The sequence below is a fragment of the Macrotis lagotis genome, chromosome 3 (assembly GCF_037893015.1).
Source record: "Macrotis lagotis isolate mMagLag1 chromosome 3, bilby.v1.9.chrom.fasta, whole genome shotgun sequence".
Lineage (NCBI taxonomy): Eukaryota > Metazoa > Chordata > Mammalia > Peramelemorphia > Peramelidae > Macrotis > Macrotis lagotis.
This window is the reverse complement of record NC_133660.1, coordinates 52,418,543-52,440,814: the sequence shown is the minus strand read 5'-3', so window position 1 is coordinate 52,440,814 and position 22,272 is coordinate 52,418,543. Positions and strand designations below refer to the sequence as shown.

At 35.2% G+C, this 22,272-nt stretch overlaps 1 protein-coding gene across 4 annotated transcripts in view; it reads left to right on the top strand.

Moving 5' to 3' along the window:
* Positions 1–22,272, top strand: part of AP1AR (adaptor related protein complex 1 associated regulatory protein) — a 50,218-nt gene that overhangs the window by 1,753 nt on the left and 26,193 nt on the right. For 2 of the 4 annotated variants that reach the window (XM_074228698.1, XM_074228697.1), the window contains exons 2-4: positions 14,261–14,309; positions 14,789–14,844; positions 17,678–17,807. In XM_074228698.1, coding sequence (XP_074084799.1) covers positions 14,261–14,309; positions 14,789–14,844; positions 17,678–17,807 — 235 coding nt within the window. The remainder of the gene's footprint in view (positions 1–14,260; positions 14,310–14,788; positions 14,845–17,677; positions 17,808–22,272) is intronic. The other 2 variants (XM_074228700.1, XM_074228699.1) reach the window with 1 other exon arrangement.

Below are 22,272 nucleotides of genomic sequence, written 5' to 3'. Positions count from 1 at the left end.
TTACTAAAGTACTTTTTTTTTTACTAAAGTACTTTTTTTCTTTTACAGAATTTTCAGTGTCTTTTTTGAGGACCTATAGTTGAAAATTTCAACTTTAATGAATAGTGAGGACAGCTAAGGTCAAATATTCCTGTTTACTCATTTGTAAACTGGAGAATATTCTTATATTTAACTCAGGATTATTGAATGACACAAATGATAGATATGGTGCTGAATGTGATCTTGGGCAAGTCACTCAGCTGCTATCTTCCCCCATTTATGGATTAATAATTGAGCCTATCAGTTGTTATAAAGATTGAATGAGAAAATATATGTAAAGCTCTTTGCAAAACTTAAAACACTTTTTGAATTCTAGCTGTTATTATTGTTATTACGATTTTAGTGAGAAAAGTATTTTGAAAGTCTTTCAATGCTCCATTTTATTAGTTTGTGTTATATCATTTACTATTTTGCATTTTCTGGAACAAATAAATTTCTAGATCTAAGTAGCACAGAGCCTAAGGTACAGAAATTACTCATTCAGTATCATCAGGGAATAAAGTTAATTGAATTTTTCAAGTAATTGCAAGTACCTCTTAAAGTGCCCAGTCTTAATGGTTGAAAAAAAAATTTTAATTGCCTCTAAGATGCATTATATAGTGCAAAAACCATGACATTTTGAGGGATGAGTCTTGGTTCTGAAACATAGTTATGTGATTAGATAGGATAATTGACCTTTCTTTTGTGAGGCTGGTTTTGTTGTTTGGATTATTTGCTTTTCCCTAATGATCTGTCATTAGTCACGTTTAATATTGTCACTTCATGATTGGCTGCTTCTAACTTATGTGAGGAAAATTAGGTAACCAAACTTATTCGAATTCTATGAAAAATAGGTTGACCAATGGAGCAGAAAAGATGGGGTTTCTGGTGTAGTTATTGGGAGAAGCTAATCTAAGAGACCCTTTTCACTTAATTGGCAGATTTTTGATGCACTTTGAGAGGTTCAGGTTCCTAGGAAGTCATTTATCTCTGTTATATCCCCTAATGGAGAGGAGCACCATCTGAAACAATACAGAATTAGTGGATAATCAAATCACTTATGTTTAGCTTTTAGTACTTTATGTTAAACTTTTAAATAGTAGTTTTACAGTCTAATTATGTTTTCCTTGGAGAATCATTGGAAATAGTTCCCAATCCCTGGCTTAGCAAAAGAAGGTGGTAGTGGGGAAAGCAGAGTTTTAAAAATTGCTTGTAGATAATTCATAGAGGATATTTGAAATTATAGAATTATATTTCATAGGCATATCTGTGTACAAAACTTCTTGATAGATAAGTTGTAAGATTTACGTTGGTTGAATTTAAGAGCAGAAGAGTCTGAGCCAATAGATAATATGCATTAATATAGAGGTTCATTCCTATTATTTAAATTTGTTTTGTGGAGATATAGACCTACTTTTCTATATCTATAGTTTAAAGTCTTGACATAATTTCTTCACTTAATTTTTCAAATAACTTACTGTTTTTTATTTCATTTCATTGTGAGTCATTCCCTGGATGTAAAGAGTGGAGAGGGATAGGATCTATTAAAGACATACTTATTTCACCCAGACCAGGTGAGGTTTTGGACAGAGAAGCCACATATCATTTGGACAGCCCAGGAATAAGCAGCAGCAAGTTCTCCCCCCCCCCCCCCCCCCACACACACACACACTAGACCAGTTACCTGAGGAGTATGGCCCCATCCCCTTTAAATTTCCCCCCCTCACATTCTGCCCTGGTCTGTTTCCGAATCCCCCAGGATGGCCTTCCAGATATTCCCCTTATACCTTCTTTCCCTTCTGGCTTTCCCAGAACCCATCCTCTGGCTTTTGCCCTCTCCCTAGGCTGCTTGACTGCTCCCAGAGCTTGGAAAAGATGGGAGACAACACCTCTATCCTGTCTGATTAGGTGGAAGACCATCAGACCTTACCTTCTACCTCTTAAAGTCCTCTCTATGCCTTGCCTCCAGCCCTGGGGTTTGACCTCCTTAAGTTGCTTGTTTGTTTGTTTTTGCAAGGCAATAGAGTAAAGTGACTTGTCCAAGGCCACTCAGCTAAGAAATTATTAAGTGTCTTATGCTGGATTTGAACTCAGGTCCTCCTGATTCCAGGGCTAATGCTCTGTCCACTGTGCCAACCACCTTATATTATGCAGGTATCTCTGAGCTCTGCCTTCCCCTCTAGTGCTAAAACCCTTAGAACTCTGAAACCTTTCCATCTTCCCTGCAGCTGAACTTTGTCTTTTGGGTTGTCTCAATTAGAATCTGAGTTCCTGGGGCAGCTAGGTGGGTATTGGATAAAGCATCTGCCTTGGAGTCAGGAGGACCTGGGTTCAAATGCCTCTCAGACACTTAATGACCTAGCTGTGTGGCCTTGGGCAAGCCACTTAACCCCATTTGCCTTGCAAAAACCTAAAAAAAAAAAAAGAATCTGAGCTCCTTGAGAGAGAGACTGTCACTCTTTTTCTACTCCCCCCCCCATAAATTTTCTCCATCATTTAGATCCTGTGCTTGTCACAAAGTAAACAGTTAATAAATACTTTTTTATTCTCTCACTTTAGGGTTTCTAGGTTCTTCAAGGATAGAAGCCAGGTTGTTTTGTAGAGAGAGAGAGTTTTCTTTTGACACAGAAGCCCTCAAGAGCACTTTGGACCTTGGCTTCTCCAAGGATGGATTGGACTGTGCTTTAAGAACACCCAGGAGAATGTTAGAGTAAGGGAGTAGTCACCTGATTAAATTTGCCCTAAACATCAGAATTGCTTGATATAGGTCAGATCCTAGTCCTCAAATTTGCATTGCTGTTGTGTAATTAATGTACTTTAACCAAACCATGTCATAAATAGCAAAGCTGTTAGCATAATTAGACATATTTGTAACAACATTAGTTTCTCTTATGAAACTTAACTGTTTTTATGTAATATATTTTCAAGAAAATAATTCATAGCATTAGATGGAGTTCTGCCTATATTAATATCTTTAGGTTTTAAAGTTTGTTTTTTTGTTTGTAGCTATGTCAGAAAATAGGAACATGGGCTAAACTTGTTCCAGCCCCAGTGGAGCCTTGCCATAGAGTGTAAAAGAAATATATTCTCTGTCGTTTCAGTTGCCATCATTTATGTTTCACTGGTGGCTTAACTGATCTGACTTCATAGACTTAAACATATGGAAATTTGATTATTAGCTCCCAAGGGTGCTCAATCTAACTGGTTCAAGATAAATGATAAAAGATGGCAGAACTTTTGAGTATTAGATGGGAACAGAGATCACATATACATATACATATGTATATATAAATATACATATGTATATAGTATAAGCAGAATTTGAAGTCTTGTGATGTCAATCTAGTGTGTTTTTTTAATACATTCTATTGAAATCAGTTTACTTCTAGCTTAATTTTCAGAGACACTTAAGTCCCATTACATCCCAGTATGTATGCTGTAAATTGACTTGGCCTATTGTGTGTTTTTGTGTGTGTGTGTGTGTGTGTGTGTGTGTATTAAACTACCAAAAATAAAAATGTTAGTGTGATGGTAAAGAAATAAATACAATTATACATTGCTGTTGGCTTTGTAGACAGTGCAACCATTTTTGGAGTGCAGTGTTAGAAATATATAATGATCTATAAAAATATTTTTATTCTTTGACCTGGTAATTCTCCTCTTAAGAAACATCTTCTAATTAACTCCAAGGAAAAAAAGCTAAACATTAATTTAGCCCTATGACTCCCCATGCTTTAAGAAACTCATTGATATGCTGGAGAGTATTCAGAGTGGGGCAACTAGAATGGTAAAGGGCCCAAGTTCCTGTCCTCTGGGGGAGGAGGGTATGGCTGAAAGTACTGGGCACATTTAATCTTTAGAAGCAAAGATTGGGGTGGGTGGGGAACAGGGTGGTAATATTCAGGAATTTGAAGGGTTTTCATGGAGGAGGAATGAATGAGATTTTTTCTTTTTGTTCCCAGAGCGGGTAATGGGTAGAAGTTGCAAAGAAGTACATTAGGTTTGAGGTCAGGAAAATCTTCTTTATAATTATAGCTGTTCAGAAGTAAAATGAGCTTCCTAGAGAGGTGGAATTCTCCCCCACTTCACCCTTACTCTGTATCGTCCCCCCAGATCTTAGAGTTGGATGATCTCTCATCAGATGTGTTATAGTGATAATTCCAGTTCTATAGTTTTTGATGTCGCTTACAACTCCCAAACTCTGATTTTGACTCTTTTACTACAAGGGAAATTTGCCATTTTAAGCAGGGGGAAAATCAAGATTTTAAGACACTTTTATATTTTTTTGGACTAGATGCTAGGAAAGAATTTTGTCTTTTTTTGACCATTTTTTTTGTCCCTTTTTTCCTCCTTCCATTTTGTGTGTGTTGGAAAAGTTTTGGATTCCATAATTTTATTTATTGTTCCTTACTGTCTTTGCTAGCTCTGGAATGTTCAAAGGGAAAGTGAAATTTCTGCCTTTATAGGTGGGTGTGGGGGTGTGTGTGTGTGTGTGTGTGTGTTATTAAACTAGTCAAAATTTAAGGCACTATCTTAAGATAATAAGCTTATCTTGATTTAGGATTATTTCCTTTAATAAACAGAAACTTATGTTTTGTTAATATATTTAAGACTGAAAAGACAGATCAAAATTTTCTATCAGTAAAATGTTTTTATTGTGATTTTCGCATCACTTTTCAACCATTTATTGTGGGACCCTGGGATCTGATGAATTTCATGTACTTTGTTACCTGGTGGTAATGGTGATCATTGCATGAGGAGGAAGCAGCAAGAACAAGACACAGAGGGAGAATGAACATGGAAAGACTGAGGAGACAGCCCTAACAGAATAAAGGTTACACTTCTAGAGAGAAGTAGAAAATGGGTTTATATATCCAGAACTGGAAGCCACTCTAAAAGCAACGCCTATGATTAAGCTGAGGGGGGTAGGGGGGGTGGGGGCAAGCACTTCTGTATCATATGTATTGTCTCTCCCATTAGAACAGGAACTGTCTTTTCTGTTTGTGTATTCCTAGTAAGGGTTTAATAAATGCTTTTTTATTCATTCTTTCAGTCAACTGTTTGTTATCCATTATTTCTTTTAGAATCATTTTGTGATTTATGCTATACAAGTGACTGAGTATGCTCTCATAGATTGACTATCAAAGGTTTTATGCATTTTATGGTTATGTTGAATGGAATTTATGGGTTTCTTTTGTTCTTCAGATAATATATTTATCATTTTGTAGTTAATTTCACAATGATTTCCCTTTCTATTATTGCTGTTTTTGTAATTTTATTATTGTGACATTTATCAATCAGCATTTATTAAAGTACCTCCAGTAATAGGTCAGGTAATATTTTAAGCACTGGGAATATAAAGAAAGGCAAAAACAATCCCTGCCTTCAAGTAACTCATAATTTAACCAAAAAACAGCTAAGTACAAATAAGATACACACACACACACACACACACACGTAGAAGAAATAATCACAGGTAAGGAATTAGTATTAAGGAGGATTGAAAAACATTTTTTTGCAGAAGGCTGGACTTAAGGCTTAAGTGAAACCAGAAGATAGAGACAAGAGAGAATTCCAAGAATGGGGGAATAACTGACAAAAATGAAGAATTGGGAGATGAAATGTTGCATGTGAAGAACAGCAAGATGGCTATTGTTGCTCAGAAATCCTCTTGATTTTTATGGTTTTATTTTGTTGCCTCCTTGGTTTCTTTGATGGCTTAGAAGTTTGTAAATAAACCGCTGTTAAAAACATAGGGATAGTTTTATACTATTGTGCCTTCGGTTTCATTGCTTTTAAATTACTTTTGCTCACATTTCAAGAACTTTATCAACTAATACCACACAATAGGGAGGGTGAGCATCTTGTCTTTATAAGTTACAAATAAATATTGTACTTTGTCAAAAACTTTTTCTGTGTTGAGAAAATTGTTTTGGATGAATTCGTTTTTAATATAATCAGTTACGTTGATTGTTTTCCCAATGTTGAAACATCTTTAAATCCCTGATATAAATCTAATTTTTTAATAAATCCAACTTGGATAAGCTCTATAATCTTTAATAGGATTTCTTTTAAAATGTTTGAGTCAATATAAATGATATTGGTATTTGTATCTTCTCTAGTTTTGGTATTAGTACTATATATTACTTATAAAAGTTTGATAATGTACTTCCCCCTCCCTGCAGCTTCTTGTTTTTATACTAAGGCATGTCTTCTTCAATTATTGACTGTTTATTATACGGAATAGAGTATAAAGTTTTGTTTTCTTATCCAATCTGTCAGTCTTCTGTTTTATTAGAGTTAGGTTTATGTTTTCCTCCATTTTTGAATAGAGATTTTGGGGAGGAAGGGTTCTTGCTCTTTTAAGAGAGTACTTTGTCCTACATTAGATTTGTTTAAAATACGTTGTTAACCTTTGAACAATTTCCCTTATTTTTTTGCATTCCTTTCCTCTGTTTTGAAGTTTTACTTGACTTATTCCTTTCTTTCTTGCTTCCCTTTACTTATCTAATCCTTCCCCTCTTTCTTTTTTTTGGGGGGGGATTGTTCTTTGTTTTCTGTATTAAGTTTTGGACAATTTTCTTGTATTCTTGCATCATGATTTAGGTTGTTTGACATTTTCTTTTGGGACATCTGTCTCATGTTCTTTTAACATAATTGCTTTTGGGGTCGGCTTTTCCTTCATTTCAGTATATTTCTATTGTGTTGTTGTTCTCTCTTTGACTTCTTTGGAGAGGTTGCCAGTATGGATTTAAGATTTCTTCTAATCAGTTCTCCTGTAATAACAGCCATAGATTTTGCCATTTGCTTTTATCAAAATTCTTTCAGAGTTTTGATTTCTTGAACCATTCTGGTATATACTACTCTGGTTCTTTGATCTCTTTGGGACTCCACAAGCTTTTATATTTCATCAGGTCTTAGTTTAATTTTCTTAACTTGAAGTTTCTGTTTAGACTTCTTTAATCTTTTAGGTATCTTGTTACTTTTCTAACTTTGATTTACTTTATTGTGCTTTTAAGTTTTTAACTGAATTTTCTTCCCTCCTTTTGTAATTTTTAGATCTTTTAGAGATTTTTCATCCTTCCCCCCCTTATTATTCCCCCCTATTATTTTCAGATTCCTTTCTCTTTGGTGTTGGTTTTACTCCCCTTTGCACTTCCACTCCCAGAGCTGACCCTCAAAGCTTTCCCAGACCCAGGTTCTTGAGATGTGGTCTCATTTGGATCCCACTCTGCTTCAGGTCTGTACTTTTGGGCCTCAGTTACCTTAATTTTTTACTTCTCTTTTTGGGCTGTCAGGGTCTGAGGGAGGTCAGAGTGGGTATTGAGAGCAGAGTTTCTGTTGCTTTGAGGTACTTCAACATAGGGACCACCCAGACCAGAGGATACCTCTCTTTTCTCTTCATCCTCCTTTCAAGAATAAGTATACTCTGAAATGTCATCACTTTGTGACTTGGCTTTTAAATTTCCTTACTGTCAGATAAGTGACTGCTAAGTGAAGGATTGTTGTATTTCATTTAGTCCTATGTGTTAAACTGATTTGTCCTAGTTATCTCCTTTATATAATTACTTTTCCTTTTTTTTTCCTCACACAACTGCTTCAGTTGGCTGTGACTCCTTGTTGAATTTCCTGTAGGGGTTGGACTAGATGGCCAGTGAGGTTCCATCCAACTCTCTGGTTCTTTGTGTGAAAAATGAAGTGGAGAGGGTAGAGATGAAACAGGTACAAGTAAAAAGTTACTGCAGCAGTCTAGGTGAAAGGTGATAAGGGTCTGAATTGTGTAGTATCTCTGAGGGGAGAGAATGGTGCAGAGAGGTGAGGTGAACACATTTATAATACTGTGCCAAGTTTTGCTCTTGTGAGCCCAGGTGATTTAGTAAGAGGGTAGTGTGAACCAGTGGCAAGAATGAGAAAAAGGTTTTGGAACAAGCCATCAGGAGGGTACAAAAAAAATGAAATCAAGGATACAAATGGAAGCATTAATCTTAATGAATAGTGTGAATCCTCTTGATTGATCCCTGGAAAAAAGAAGAAACGGTAGTAATTGCTATGTATAAGATAAGGAGCTAAAATAGGATTCTGAGCAAGGACTATTTGAAAATATACATACCATGTATTTGTATGAGTTTGATTTGATAACTTTGATGTGATACTTGAAACCTCTGCAAAAGCTACAGAAAAATCAAATAGCATCTTTTAAACATAATGATTTGTAGATTAGAGACAACTAGATGTCTAGTCATATAGATGTACATGGAATCAAGAAGACCAACTTCATCTTGTTTTTAGAGCCTCCCTAATTGGATCAGACCCTGCGCAGGTCACTTGATAGTGATGACGTCAGGGAGAAGATGCCATGACAAGCATGTTAATTGGATTTGAGTGGGGGGGGTGCTGTCCTAAGTCACCAGCCTCACTTTGTTCTCCAGAGCCATCTGGACCCAGTGGTCAGATGTGAGTCAGGACGACTAGAGATGACCCCTAAACATGGTGGTGTCAGGATTAAGTGATTTGCCCAAGGTCACAGAGTCAGTAAGTGGCAACTGAGGCTGGATTCGAACTGTCTTCCTGACTCTAAGGCCAATGAACTATCCCACTGTTGCCATTAGTCACTTAACCTTTCACTTTCTTTTTTATAATGGGTGCAAGGAGTTATAAATTCAGTCTTAATGTTAGGAAAATCTTTCCCACAATTGAAGTTTTCTAAAAGTGGAATGACCTGCCTGGTTAAAGGCAAGGGTTAGATGAATACTGGTTGGGGAGCGGGTGGAGAGGATTCCTTTAGTATATGGATTGGACCTCTGAATCTGCTGAAATCCCTTCCACAGCTTAACTTTTGTGACTTACAGTGCCTCACATTTCAATGTTGGAATGATGTAAGACACTTATGAAATACTTAGCAATCAATAAAAGGAGGTTTATCCAACTGGAGTAGGATTGCATGGGATACACTTTTAGTTCAGTTCAGTGCAGCATCCTTGCCTTTGTGTTGCCCATGATGCCTGAGGGAACAGCTGAAGTTCTCATGCTTAGCCTTTTTGAACTCCAGTAACCACAGAGCCAGAAAAAATGGTCATTGAATTGATGAATAGACTATTAGCTGTGTATGCATTAAAACAGAATATACAGGGGGTGGCTAGGTGGTGCAGTGGATAAAGCACCGGCCCTGGAGTCAGGAGTACCTAGGTTCAAATCCGGTCTCAGACACTTAATAATTACCTAGCTGTGTGGCCTTGGGCAAGCCACTTAACCCCGTTTGCCTTGCAAAATCCTAAAAGAAAAAACACAATATAAACACATACACCCATAAATACACACACACACACAGATTCCATTCGTGTATATATTTGTGAATGGTGGGCATCTTGTGCAATGTTCTAAAAGGGGGGGATACTATTGCTGTTAATAACTTTTGCCCACCTAAATAGTACTAGGGTAAATGTGAGAATAAGTAGTGGATTTGGGAAGAAAGGATTAACTAAGGGAATTATCAGAATACAACATTGTGCTGAAGAAAATAAGGAAAATTAGAGCAACTTCCTAAACAAAATACTGAGAAAATTGTATATAGAATTATAGGAAATTAAATCTGACTTGATAGATGAGACTCAGACTAGAATGAGTCTCATCCTCCTAACCCAGTACTTTTTAAAAATTTCATATCACAGACTCCCTTATTTTAGAAACATTCCAAAATGTGTAAAAAAATTGAGTTTGTAAGGGGCAGCTAGCTGGTGCAGTGAATAGAGCACCAGGCCCTGGAGTCAGGAGTACCTGGGTTCAAATCCAGTCTCAGACACTTAATAAGTACCTAGCTGTGTGGCCCTGGGCAAGCCACTTAACCCCGTTTGCCTTGCAAAAAGAAAAAATTGAGTTTGTGTATAATTGTGAAAGTACTTTTGAAATATGAAATAGCATTCAAATAATTGACCTTTTAAATGCTGTTAAATATGTATGTCAATATTCTTTTGTTTCTTTTAAGGTGAACTTTAAGATATGAATTCTTATGTAAACCCTCATTTATTTGCCAAGTTCACTATTTACTGTCAGCAAATCTTAGTGTTTACAGTATTAGCATCCTTACTTCATAAATAACAATAACAAGATATTTACCAGCTAATCTATCATTAAAGAATTTACTTTTTTTACTTTGCAAATTTCCTTTTTTTTTCTTTTTCTCTGTTTTACCTTTTTGGTCCTGGGTTTTAAATTGGTTGATTGTTTACTATAGTATATGGAGCTAACAAAGCAGAAGATAAAAAACTAGCATGGCAAAATATGCTACATATTTGAATTTGAATGTCCCATTCTGAAAGATGATACCCATTACTGTCCTGTTAAATGTTTGTATATATTCTTTAGGTTCTTATTCATCATTGAACTTTAAAATTAGTGTTTTCCTATGGCATCAAATGTATTAGCCAGTTTCACTGCTCTATAATTTTGAGTATTGACTCCCTCACAGTGAATTTTGCTTCTTTTTAAATTTTATGCTAGACAATGCTGCTGAAAGTGGCAAACATAATTGACCAACATGTCTTCTTGTTTTATTCTGCATTTGATAATCAGAGTATTGTTGAACAAATTTATCTTTGCAATAGAAATCACCAAGACCTCTTGTGTTTTTTCTTGTTTTGTTTTTTGTTTTGTTTTTATTTTAGGTTTTTGCAAGGCAAACGGGGTTAAGTGGTTTGCCCAGGGCCACACAGCTAGGTAATTAAGTGCCTGAGATCGGATTTGAACCCAGGTACTCCTGACTCCAGGGCCGGTGCTTTATCCACTGCGCCACCTAGCTGCCCCTTTTGTGTGCTTTTTAATGTGCACTGAAAACACTTGTTGAGGAAAAAACTATTTACAATTGATAATAAAATTTTTTTCAATAATTTTAATGCAGTAAAGAAAAAACTTCTAAAAATGTAGTTATAAATTACTTTGTAAATGTCAGCTATTATTATTAGCAAATAGAATTAGAGAATCTGTTTCTTTTGTGTGCCACTGCCCACTCTAGCACCTAGTATTTTCCTGAGTTTCTAATTAAGTTCATAAAATTTACAAGGATAGCAGGGCCATCTTGATTAGTTTATTGGTTCTTGTCCTTGGTTATTGAAGAAGACTAAAACAACTTCTCTATGTTACAGTGTGTCTGCCTGTGACTGATCAGACCAGTATGAGTTTAGAATGCTCTATCACAGGGCAGGAGCAAATAGTACATAAGAGCTGCTTCTATTCTGCTTTGCCCAGAGAACATAGGACCCTTTCTGATTCTGGGTGGTCCTGTGCCTGTGACTCCTATACTGTACATCCACTCCTGCCAGAAGCTTCCCATCACTGGAGCTAAAAGTGTTATGATGACTTTCTTTAGAGAGGAAATCTGCCTCTTTAGGGCTAAACAACACAAAACTTCTGTCATGTCTCATACTTAAACCAAGGGTTCTCTTGAATCAACTTGCAGAGTTCCCTTTAGTCCTTTTATTACTTTGACTTCTGAATCATACCCAGTATAGAGCGTTTGGGATACTATGCTTCCTTTTATAGGGAAAAAAACCCCCAACAAACTCAGAGTTGGAAGAAACTTCAAAACCATCTAGTTCAACCCCTTCCTTTAGAAGAATTTCCTTGTAAAAAAATCTCCAACAAGGGGTCATTTTAGTGAGGTGAATCTACTACCTTTGAACCTATCAGTTCTATCAAAACAGAAATTACTCTGGTCCATCCTCTAGGTAAGGATCTGAAGCAGAGATTGATTCTCTTTGGTTAAATCCAATTACTCTCATTTCTATTCCAGAGAAGCACGTGTCTATTACTTTCAATAAATACTTAAATCCCCCTACCCTTCCTCTGACCTTATTGTTCCCACTGCCATTACACGAGTTTAGGAAATTACCTTTTTTTTTAGACTTCTGCAGTCACCTCTTCTAATGGTTATTTCCTAATCTAATCTTTTTTTACCTTGCAATCCAGTTTTATGTTTTATTGTTGAAATTTCTTTAGCTAATACATAAGTATTTATTGCTAAAAAATTCTCATTTCTGTTGACTACTGAGCATAAATAATTAGTTTTAGAACTGGGACAAGAGTACAGAAATCTTGATATGCTGGTGTTTTTTCCATTGCTCCCCCACCCCCACCCCACCCCAGCCACTTCCTATTTGTACATTCTTTGGCTATTGTCTCAGTGATTTTGGTCATGATCCAGGACAGTAGGATTCTATGTTAAAGCTAAAAAATTAACTTATATTTCAACTAGTTTAACTTTTCTTTTAGAGATTAGGGAATTGAGCTCGGGTTAAGTGACTTGCCCGAGTTCATATAGTTGGTAAGCAGCAGAGCCAAGAGTATATCTGTACATCAGCCAAAACTCTCCAAATCTAAGTCCAGAACACTCGCTACCCTCTCAATTAAGTTTATCTCTACTTTACTCAACCTAGATTTGGAATCAAATCTTGCCTCTAACACTTGTTAACTAAGAGATTGTGTACCAATAACTTTAACTTTCTGAGCCTCAGTTTCCTCCTCTGTTAAATGAAAATATAATACCTCCTTAACCTCACTAAGTTCTTTTGAAGACCAAATTATAACTAGCTTTAAAAACATTAAATTACTCTTTAAGACCCATGACTTTTTTTTTTTGCAAGGCAGTGGGGTTAAGTGGCTTGCCCAAGGCCACACGGCTAGGTAATTATTAAGTGTCTGAGACCGGATTTGAACTAAGGTACTCCTGACTCCAAGGCCAGTGCTCTATCCACTGCACCACCTAGCTGCCCCTGACCCATGACTTTCTGAATCAAGCTATATCTAAATTACACTCTCATGTATATGAGAGGGGGTGGGGGGGTTGTGCACATTCATAGGTGCACAGATACTTTCTTTATATTTTTTCTAGGGAACAGAACCTACTTTAAATGAGGAAGTCTAAGTCATGATAAGATTCTTAATTTATAGATGTCTAAGGTATTACCCATCTGTCACTGGAAATAGATGTTTTTTCCACCTATTTTAGCTTTCTCCACTAAACAAATAAACTATTTTACCAGCAATTTTTAGTTTAAAATACATAAAAATATATTGATATATATAATTTTGGAGTACTTGGGGATCATAGAATTTCAGAACTTAGTTGTCAACAGACATTTTAGATGACTTTTTTCAGTCACAAATTAGATAAGTTCAGAATATTAGATCTAGAAGGAATCTTAGAATTAATAACCTCTAAATTTCAGAACAGGAATCTCCTATGCAATCTCCGTTGTAACCTACCATTTACTATCTATTTGAATATATCTAATGATCATGAACATTTTGTTTCCAAAGACAACTTATTCAATTGTTTAATAGCTCTAATAGTCTTAAAAGTTTTTTCCACATGTTGAAGCAAAATACTCTTGACTGTAACTTCCTCTCATTTATCCTAGTTCCTACCCCCTGGAACAAGTCCTCTTTCAAATGACATTCTTTCAAGATTTTGAAGATGTCTAGCATTTAGGATTTTTACTTTTCTGGGGAAGTGAGAAAAGGAAAAGGAATATTTTAACCACTTTTCTGGGCAAAAATTCCTATCTTGTTATCTAAGATGGGAATGGAGAGTAAGAGGAGGCATTGAAATGTGAAAGGAATTGCCTTGATTGTTAGTCTGTGGATTTTGTGTTGGGGCACTTTTCAGTAGGGATTGAGGAACATTTGACTATTTGCATACTTCTTATAATAGGAACTATGATAGACAATAAATTTAAAAATTGATAAATGTTTCTGTCTTTGATGTAAATGTCAGTTGAATATAATTTTTGAACTGCTTGTGTTTGGTGCTGTATAAAAAAGCATCCAACAGTCCACATTGATGTTGGCTTTAATAGAGGTATCATTTTTCAGATTTAGGGACATATTTTCTGCCAGAATATTTTTATCGATATCATAAGGTAAAAGAATGATAGCAAAGACACAAAATTGTTAATCCATTTTGGTTAATGTTTGTGTCATAGATTAATATTAGTAAATGATTACCATATAAGTTCAGTTAATAGTTTACTAAAATATTGTTTTTAAGATTCTTTTTAAATGAAATAACAATTTAAATAACTAATTTAATGTCTCCTTTGCTGATATTTATGGGGGAAATGTAATAATGGTTTGTTAACTTTTTGAAATGTTGAAGCGTTATAAGTAGAAATTTTTTATGTTGTCATTTAAAATAATGTTGTAAAGTGAATTGCATTCCTTAATGGTAGCATTTTTTTTTTCTTCCCAGGTCAAAGTATTTTAGGACGTGCCCAACAGGCGAGCATTTCACCATAGAGGCAAGTAGAATGCTGAATAGCATATTAGGTACTTAATGTTGAATTGAATTGAAGAATTGTACCTCATTTCATTTGTTCAACAAGTGTTTTATCTGTTGAAAATTGAGTATGCTAGCTAGTATTTATTTGAGGTCAAGAAAGATTACTTAACAAAATGAAGTAATTAGGAAATAAAACTGCAGAACACTGTATGAACAAGTTAAGCATAATGTATAAACTGATTAGAATGAGTTAATCAGGAGGAGTTTCCTCAGAAAGTGAGTTTGGGCATAGGTCTCAAAGAATAAAGGACAAAACTGGTAGGCAAAAGATAGTGGCAGAGAAGAGATCATTTGGGGTAGGTTGTTGAATGATCAGAGGCATGGAAACTAATTGCCATTCTTTATGTTTTGACCTTTCATGTTGGAGTGATTTTTAAAGTTGTCCTTTAAAAACTTTCCTCATAGCCTATTTATTTTCCTTTCCTTTTGATTTCACAGTTTTGCTCTGGACACTACAACTTCCCCACAGCCAGAAAAGTTTTTCTTTTTTTCAAGTAAGAAAGTTTTTCTAAGTTTTATAATGTAAAGTAAAAGAAATCTGTATGGAATTATTTAGCAGATTATTTATGTTGAATTTTTTAAAATTTATGTAAAATTATATAATTTAGTCTTATGACAAGATCTTTGTTTTTCAATTTTATTTTTTCTTTAAGGCAGTAGGGTTAAGTGACCTGCCCCAGGTCCCTACAGTTAGGCAGTTATTAAGTATCTGAGGGCAGATTTGAATTCAATTTGAATTCCTTACTCTAGGGCAAGTGTTCTATCCACTGCATCACCTAGCTGCCCCCTTTTTTCTGTTTCTATTTTTTTTTTTTTTTTGCAAGGATATGGGATTAAGTGAGTTGCCCAAGGCCAGAGAGCTAGGTAATTAATAAGTGTCTAAGGTTGAGTTTGAATTCAGGTCTTCCTTACTGCAGGGCCAGCACTCTATTCACCTAGCTTCCCCCTTATGGCAAGATCTTAACTATAATTCTAAAACCCTTGAAAGGGTTTTGTTTTGTTTTAGGTTCTTGATTGGGTAATTTTTCAAGTCACAGTATATGTTTAGGATCTTTTCCCATTGTTGCTAAGTAAAATTTCATTTATCTGTTGTCTTTAATTGGTGTTTTGTTTCTTTTATCTTCCTAGCTTGATTTTTTCCTTTTTAAGCAAGTCTCAAGGCAAGATGAAGTAAACTGCTTCTTAGCTAAAACAATAACAAAAACCCCCAGCATTTTTAGATATTAGAGATTTTTTTTATTCACTCTTAAAGAGGCAGCATATCACCATTTTTAAATGAAAAAGCATAACATTGTATTTCAAAAACATGTTAGCAAATTCTGCTAAAAATATGGCCAGGTAGAGGCCAGTAAGTAACATGATAGCTATGATAAATTAGAGGAGCTGTTTCATTGCATTTGTATATATGGTTTGAAAGTTAATGTTCCTACAATAAAATAAAGCTAGTTCTTTTCGCATCTCATAATTACCACAGTTTCTAACATATTATAATTCTATATATTAATAATTCATTTGACTTAATATTATTGTGTTAGAATGCTGTTGGATTTTTTAAAAGTATTAGGATGGAATTTTAAAAACTGTTTGTGGCCAAATTGTTTTTCTTTAGGAATTCATTCTTTGCAATTATAAATTACTGATAAAATTTGATTTGCTTTGACATGTATTGATTCAAATACAACTTCTTGGAAAATACATCCATTACATAAAATGAAATTTACCTCTGTTATGGATTGTTACATTAGAAATTTTTTTAAAAATGTAATGTTCAGTGATAATCTATAGAATTCCCTATAGTTAGGTCTGTTGAGGCTCATTTTTTATTAGTGTTTATAAAGCTTAGAATCATTTAAGAACAACTAAAAGAACATATCGAATTGTGGCCATCTAATATTGGAAACTTTAAATTCTGAGATCCATTAATCTACCTTCTACTTTGTATAGGTATCATAAGGGACTTAAAAGTATTATTTCTTTACTTTCTTTTTTTTGTTGTTATTGTTGTTGGGTTGTTTTTTTTTTGCAAGGCAAATGGGGTTAAGTGGCTTGCCCAAGGCCACACAGCTAGGTAGTTATTAAGTGTCTGAGGTGGGATTTGAACTCAGGTACTCCTGACTCCAGGGCCGGTGCTCTATCCACTGTGCCACCTAGCTGCCCCTAAAGTATTATTTCTGGTGCATTCTGTATACTTGATAAATATAGTCTTCTTAAAGCTGGGAAAGGGTATGTTATTTGGGGGGGAGGGGGATTCAAGAGTTAAAAATGGTTGGTTATTGGTTGTTGTCCCTCTTGCTCAAAGAGAACCAAAATGACATCACAATATCTGGGTCAAGATACAGTGTCAACTCTGGCTAATCAGACCGTATTTGAATACAGGTAGTCTGTCTATAAAAGAGCTGTATTAAGGAATACAGCTTAACTTAAGGAATATTAACTCCACTCATTTTTAGCACAAAGAGATATGATTCTTGAAGTCTTTAAGGGAGTTTTCGTAATAATGATTGTCATTCCTCTCAGTACTCATTTAACCAATATTTACTAAGTACCCATTATGCTAAGTCCTGAGTATACAAAGCTAGATATAAACAGTCAGTCATTTAACATTTATCTGATGCCTTCTGTGTTCCAGGCACTGTGCCAAGTGCTACACACACAAAAAAAGAAAAATCATACCTGCCCTCAAGAAGTTTATAATATATTGGGAGAAAACAACACACACAAGGAAGTTGAAAGGAAAGTGGTATGATGGACTAGTCTAAAGAAGTGTCATCTAATAGAAATAAAAAAAAGTAATTGACCTGGGGCCCCCTTTCTAAATGGAAGTTTTGGCAGGCGTTTTTCCCTTTCCCTTCCAGATAAAGGGGTAGAGGACTGATGAGATCTGAGTTCTAAGGCTTATTGAATCTTGCAAGATAATGAGGTTTCCCAAGTATGAGGTTCCTGGAGCATGATGGGTATTGATCTTGCCCTCAAGAATTTCATCTAATGGTGGGGACTAGAGAGGGGGGATAGATTATTCCAATAACTATTAATTGGAAAATGAAATAAGTGCAAGGAAGTAATCCCGACAAAATGTTCTGACACATTTTGAGGGAGAGACCACTTTTTAGCTGGGAAGGCTTCATCAAAAGAATGTTATAGTTTGACTGGAATATGGAGTTAAATAAGGGGAAATAGTAAAAGATAAGATAGGCAGCAGCTAGATGGCACAATGAATAGAGTACTGGGCCTGAAGTCAGGAAGATTCATGCTCCTGAGTGAAATTTGACCTCAGATACTTGGTCATTGGCTGATTCTGGACAAGTCATTTAATCCTGTTTGTCTCAGTTTCTTTATCTGTGAAATGAACTGGAGAAGGAAATGCCAAACCACTTCCAGTATCTTTGCCAAGAAAACCCTAAATATGAGCCACAAAGAAGTCAGGTATGACTTGAATGCCAACAAGCAAAATAAAATGGTAAGCTGGAAATATGGTTTGGGGTTCAGATTGTAGAGAGCTTTGAATGGGGCTCAGGAATTAATTCAGTAAGCAATATAAGAGTCGCTCTTGAAGAGAGAACATTAATGTGAATTGAAATATGTGCTAACTTGGGGCAATAGGATGAAAGGTGAATTAGAGAAAAGAAAGATTGGAACAAGAAAGACCAATACGGAAATGAGTATAATCATCTAGGTTAGAAAAGGTAAAGGCCTGAAATTGGGGTGGAAGTTGAGAAGAGGGGATGTTTTTGAACAAGATTTAATTGAATTTATCTGATGAGAAAATTTAAGATAACTCTGAAATTATGAGCCTAAATAACTGAAAAGTGAAACTATTTGTGAGAAAGAACTTTTCATGGAATTCATTTAAATAGTTCTACATTTCAATGGAAATGGAGAAATTAGGAAGATAAGAGATCAGTTTTAGACATGTTGAATTTAATCTTGGTGGAATTGTCAGGCAGGTGAAAATACAATCAAAGCTCTGGGGAAAGACTTTGAGTAAAGAAATGAATATGGGGGTCATCTATATGAAAATGATAGAAGTATTTTAAAAGAAACCATTTGGGAAGAAATTAGAGAGAAGACAATGGTGCCAAAGAAATAAATTGGAGGAACATCCAGTTTAAGTAGCAAATGAAGAATAAGGGCTCAATAAAGGAGAAAGGGATGGTCAAATAATAGAACCTATATTTTAGGAGGAAAAAGTAGTCTTTCCTCCTCAAACTATGACATCAGGGAGATAATGCCACAACAAGCACATATATTGCAATTCAGGGATGGGATGCTGTGCTAAGTCACCAGCCGTACTTTCTCCTCCATATTTTCTTTGGGTCCAGTGGTTGGATATGAATCAGGATGACTGGAGATGTGCTGAAGGCAATAAAAGTTAAGTGACTTGCCCGGGGTCACATAGCTAGTGTGTCAAGAGTCTGAGATCAGATTTCAGTTCCTTTCCTCCTAGACCAATGCTCCATTCACTGCACCACCTAGATATCAAGAAGATGTTCATTGTCATGCTGTACACATCAAGTTGGATGAAGGCAGAAAAAGAGCTATTGGATTTATTAACAATGAGGTCATCAGTGACTGGAGTAAGCAGCTTTAGAAGAATGGTGGGAGATAGAATCCGCATCACAAAGGAGTTGAGGAAAGGGAGTAAAGGAATAGAGGGAATGAACATAGATTATATTTTTGAAAGTTCAACAGTGGTTAAGAAGAAAGATGATAGTGGAAGAGATTGGCAGAGTCAAAGGAAAATTTGTGTTGTTTTTTGGAATCGAGGAGATCTAAACATGTTTGTAGTCTTGAGGGAAGGAAAGTCTGAAAATTAATGGGGGGTTGATTTCATGGAGCTAGGTCACAGAAGAGATGAGAGGAGGTGATAAAGGGAGCTGGTGGAGGGATTAACTTTGACAAGATAGGTTCTGGATTGAAGGGTAGGAGTCATCTTAGGGTTCCCTGAGGATCACCCCTTTATTTTAATGATGGGGGAGTTCCTGTTCATGTCACATATTTTAGGGACATAAAGTGAAATAAAGTGGAGTCATGGAGAAAAATCCAGCAAAAACTGACATTTAAAAAACTGGCAAATACAGAATTAGAATTAAAGGTTATAAAATAATCTTTAGATCCACACACACTTGGATTGCCCTTTATTTAAGAATAGATAACTATGGATTTGTGAGCTTTGTCAAGTCTATTAAGGAACCAATCACAAATCACTTTACACGAACTAAAACCTATGCATTTTTCCATGTCACTCTGCCCCATTTAATTCTAATATCTTTTTAGTATTTCTTATCAATAGTCCAACAAATAGTTCACTATTATAAGTAGTTTGATTACTTTTTTTTTTAGAATTTTGCAAGGTAAATGGGGTTAAGTGGCTTGCCCAAGACCACACACAGGTAATTATTAGTGTCTAAGGTCGGATTTGAACTCAGGTACTACTGACTCCAGGGCCATTGCTCTATCCACTGTTCCAAGTAGTTTGATTGTTAATTCTTGTTATCAGATGTAATAGTTTGTGCATATGGCTTGATTTTTAACATTTTTAGGACTCTATTCTTTTCCTATTTTTTCCAGTTAAGATAGATTATCAAATTACTACTAATATTTCTTGGTTCTGCAACATATTTTTAATATGAAGTTGTCTATTTTCTATTTTTTAATTTTATTTTTCCAATTACATGCAAAGGTAATTGTCAAGAATTATCCATTTGCAAGTTTATGAGCTCCATATTTTTCTGCTACCCTCTCTTTCCTCCTCCCTTCTCATGGTGGCAAACAATCTGGTAAAACTTGTGCATTTACAGTCATGTTTAATATATTTCCATATTAGACCTGTTGTGAGAGAAGAATTAGAAATAGAGGGATAAAAGGCTTGAATAAGAAAGAAAAAACAAAAGAAGTTTTAAAAAGTGAACATTAATATGGTTAGCTCTCCATTCAGACTCTATAATTTCTTCTATGGATGTTTTTGACATTTTCCATAACAAGTTTCTTAGACTTATCCTTGATCATCAAACTGCTGAGAATTACTGCATCCATCATAGTTGATCATCTCACAATGTTGTTAATGTTCTCTTTGTTCTACTCACTTCGCTCAGCATCGTTCATACAAGTCTTTCCATATATCTCTAATGTTGGGCTGCTCATAATTTCTTACAGAACAATAGTATTCCATCATATTCATACTTGTTCAGCCATTTCACAATTAATGGGCATCCCCTCAATTTCCAATTCTTTACCACTATAGAAAAAGCTGCTTTAAATATTTTTGAACATGTGAAACTTTCCCAATTTTTATGACCTCTAGTAGTATTGCTAGATCAAAGGGTATACCCAATTATTGTGCTTTGGACATAGTTCTAAATTGCTTTCCTGAATGGTTTGATCAGTTCACAATTCCACCAATAATGCATTTGTGTCTCACTTTTCCCACATCCTCTCCAACATAGATCATTTTCATTCTCTGTCGTTTTAGCCAGTCTGATAGGGGTAAGGGGTACCTCATAGTTGTTTTAATTTGATTTGTTTTAATTTGACTTTCTCTAATCAGTAGTAATTTGGAGTGCTTTTTATGTGACTTTAAATAACTTTCTTCATCTGAAAACTGCCTGTTCATATGCTTTGAGCATTTATCAATTGGAGAGTGACTTGTAATATTTATTATAAATTTGATTCAGTTCTCTATATTTTTAGAAATAAGTCCTTTGTCAGAAGCACAGGGAAAGGAGAAACTGCTTTTGTCAGTAACATTAAGTTGGATACATCCTTATATGGGAAGACAATACTTGTAACTGTTGAGAATTGTATTTCTCTTAGGATATTTAAAAGAAACATACAGACAGGATATGGGAATAGGTTGATCATGAAAGTTGGAGGGAGTGTACTTAAAAGGGTGTGGTTATAAAAGGATCTTGAAGTGATTTTTCTTTCATGGTACTTTTAGCTCATAAGGGTTGTATTTCTGTTGGGACAGAGGGAGGGAATGTACTTAGAGGGTTTGGACATAAATAGATCATGGAGTGATTTTTGCTTTACTTGATCCTTTAGTTACAATTGGAGGGCGTATATTTAGAGAGGTAAGTATAAATGGATATTGAAGTGACTTTTATGTTACATGATTCTTTAGCTCATGAGGATTATATTTCTATAGAGAGTTCTTGGAAAGAGAGCATGTATATATTGATTACAATTTGATGATATTTATGACTTTTGAGAAGTATATTTATAATGGGACAGTTGAGGGGAGTATATTTGGACAGATGTGGGTTTGAAGTGATTATTAGGTGATATATGAAACATCAATCAGTCCTTGAGAATTTTTCTTCTATCAGGACAGATAAAAAGAATATTTTTTTCTCAGAGGTTGAGGAAGTATAGGATAAATAACATCACATGTAGAGGTACAGTGGCCTATTATGTTAGGGGGGAAGGGAGTGTATGAGCACTGAGTAAATTTTACTCTCAATAGATTTGGCCAATAGGGAATAATATACATTCCCCTATAGGGAAGTAGGGGAGAAGGGGAAAGAAAGAGGAAGAAAGGACTGATAAAAGGGAGGACAAAAAGTAAATGTAAAGGTAAAGTTACAGTAAAAGTTAAAAACAAACAAAACAGAAGAGAAGGAAAAGGGCTGATAGGAAAAAAGATGACTGAGAGGCAGCAATCAGAAATGAAACATTTGTGAGAATTGGAGGATAGGGAAGAGAAAAGTACAAATGGGGAAAGATAATATAGAGGGAAATACAGTTAGTAATCATAACTGTAAATGTGAATGGAATGAACTTTTCCATAAAATGAAAGTAAAGAGCAGAGTGGATTAAAAACTAAAATCCTACAGTAGTATTACAGAAAACACATTTGAAGCAGAGAGAGACACATAGGATAAAAGTGAAAAGCAGGAATAGCAATCCTGATCTCAGACAATGCG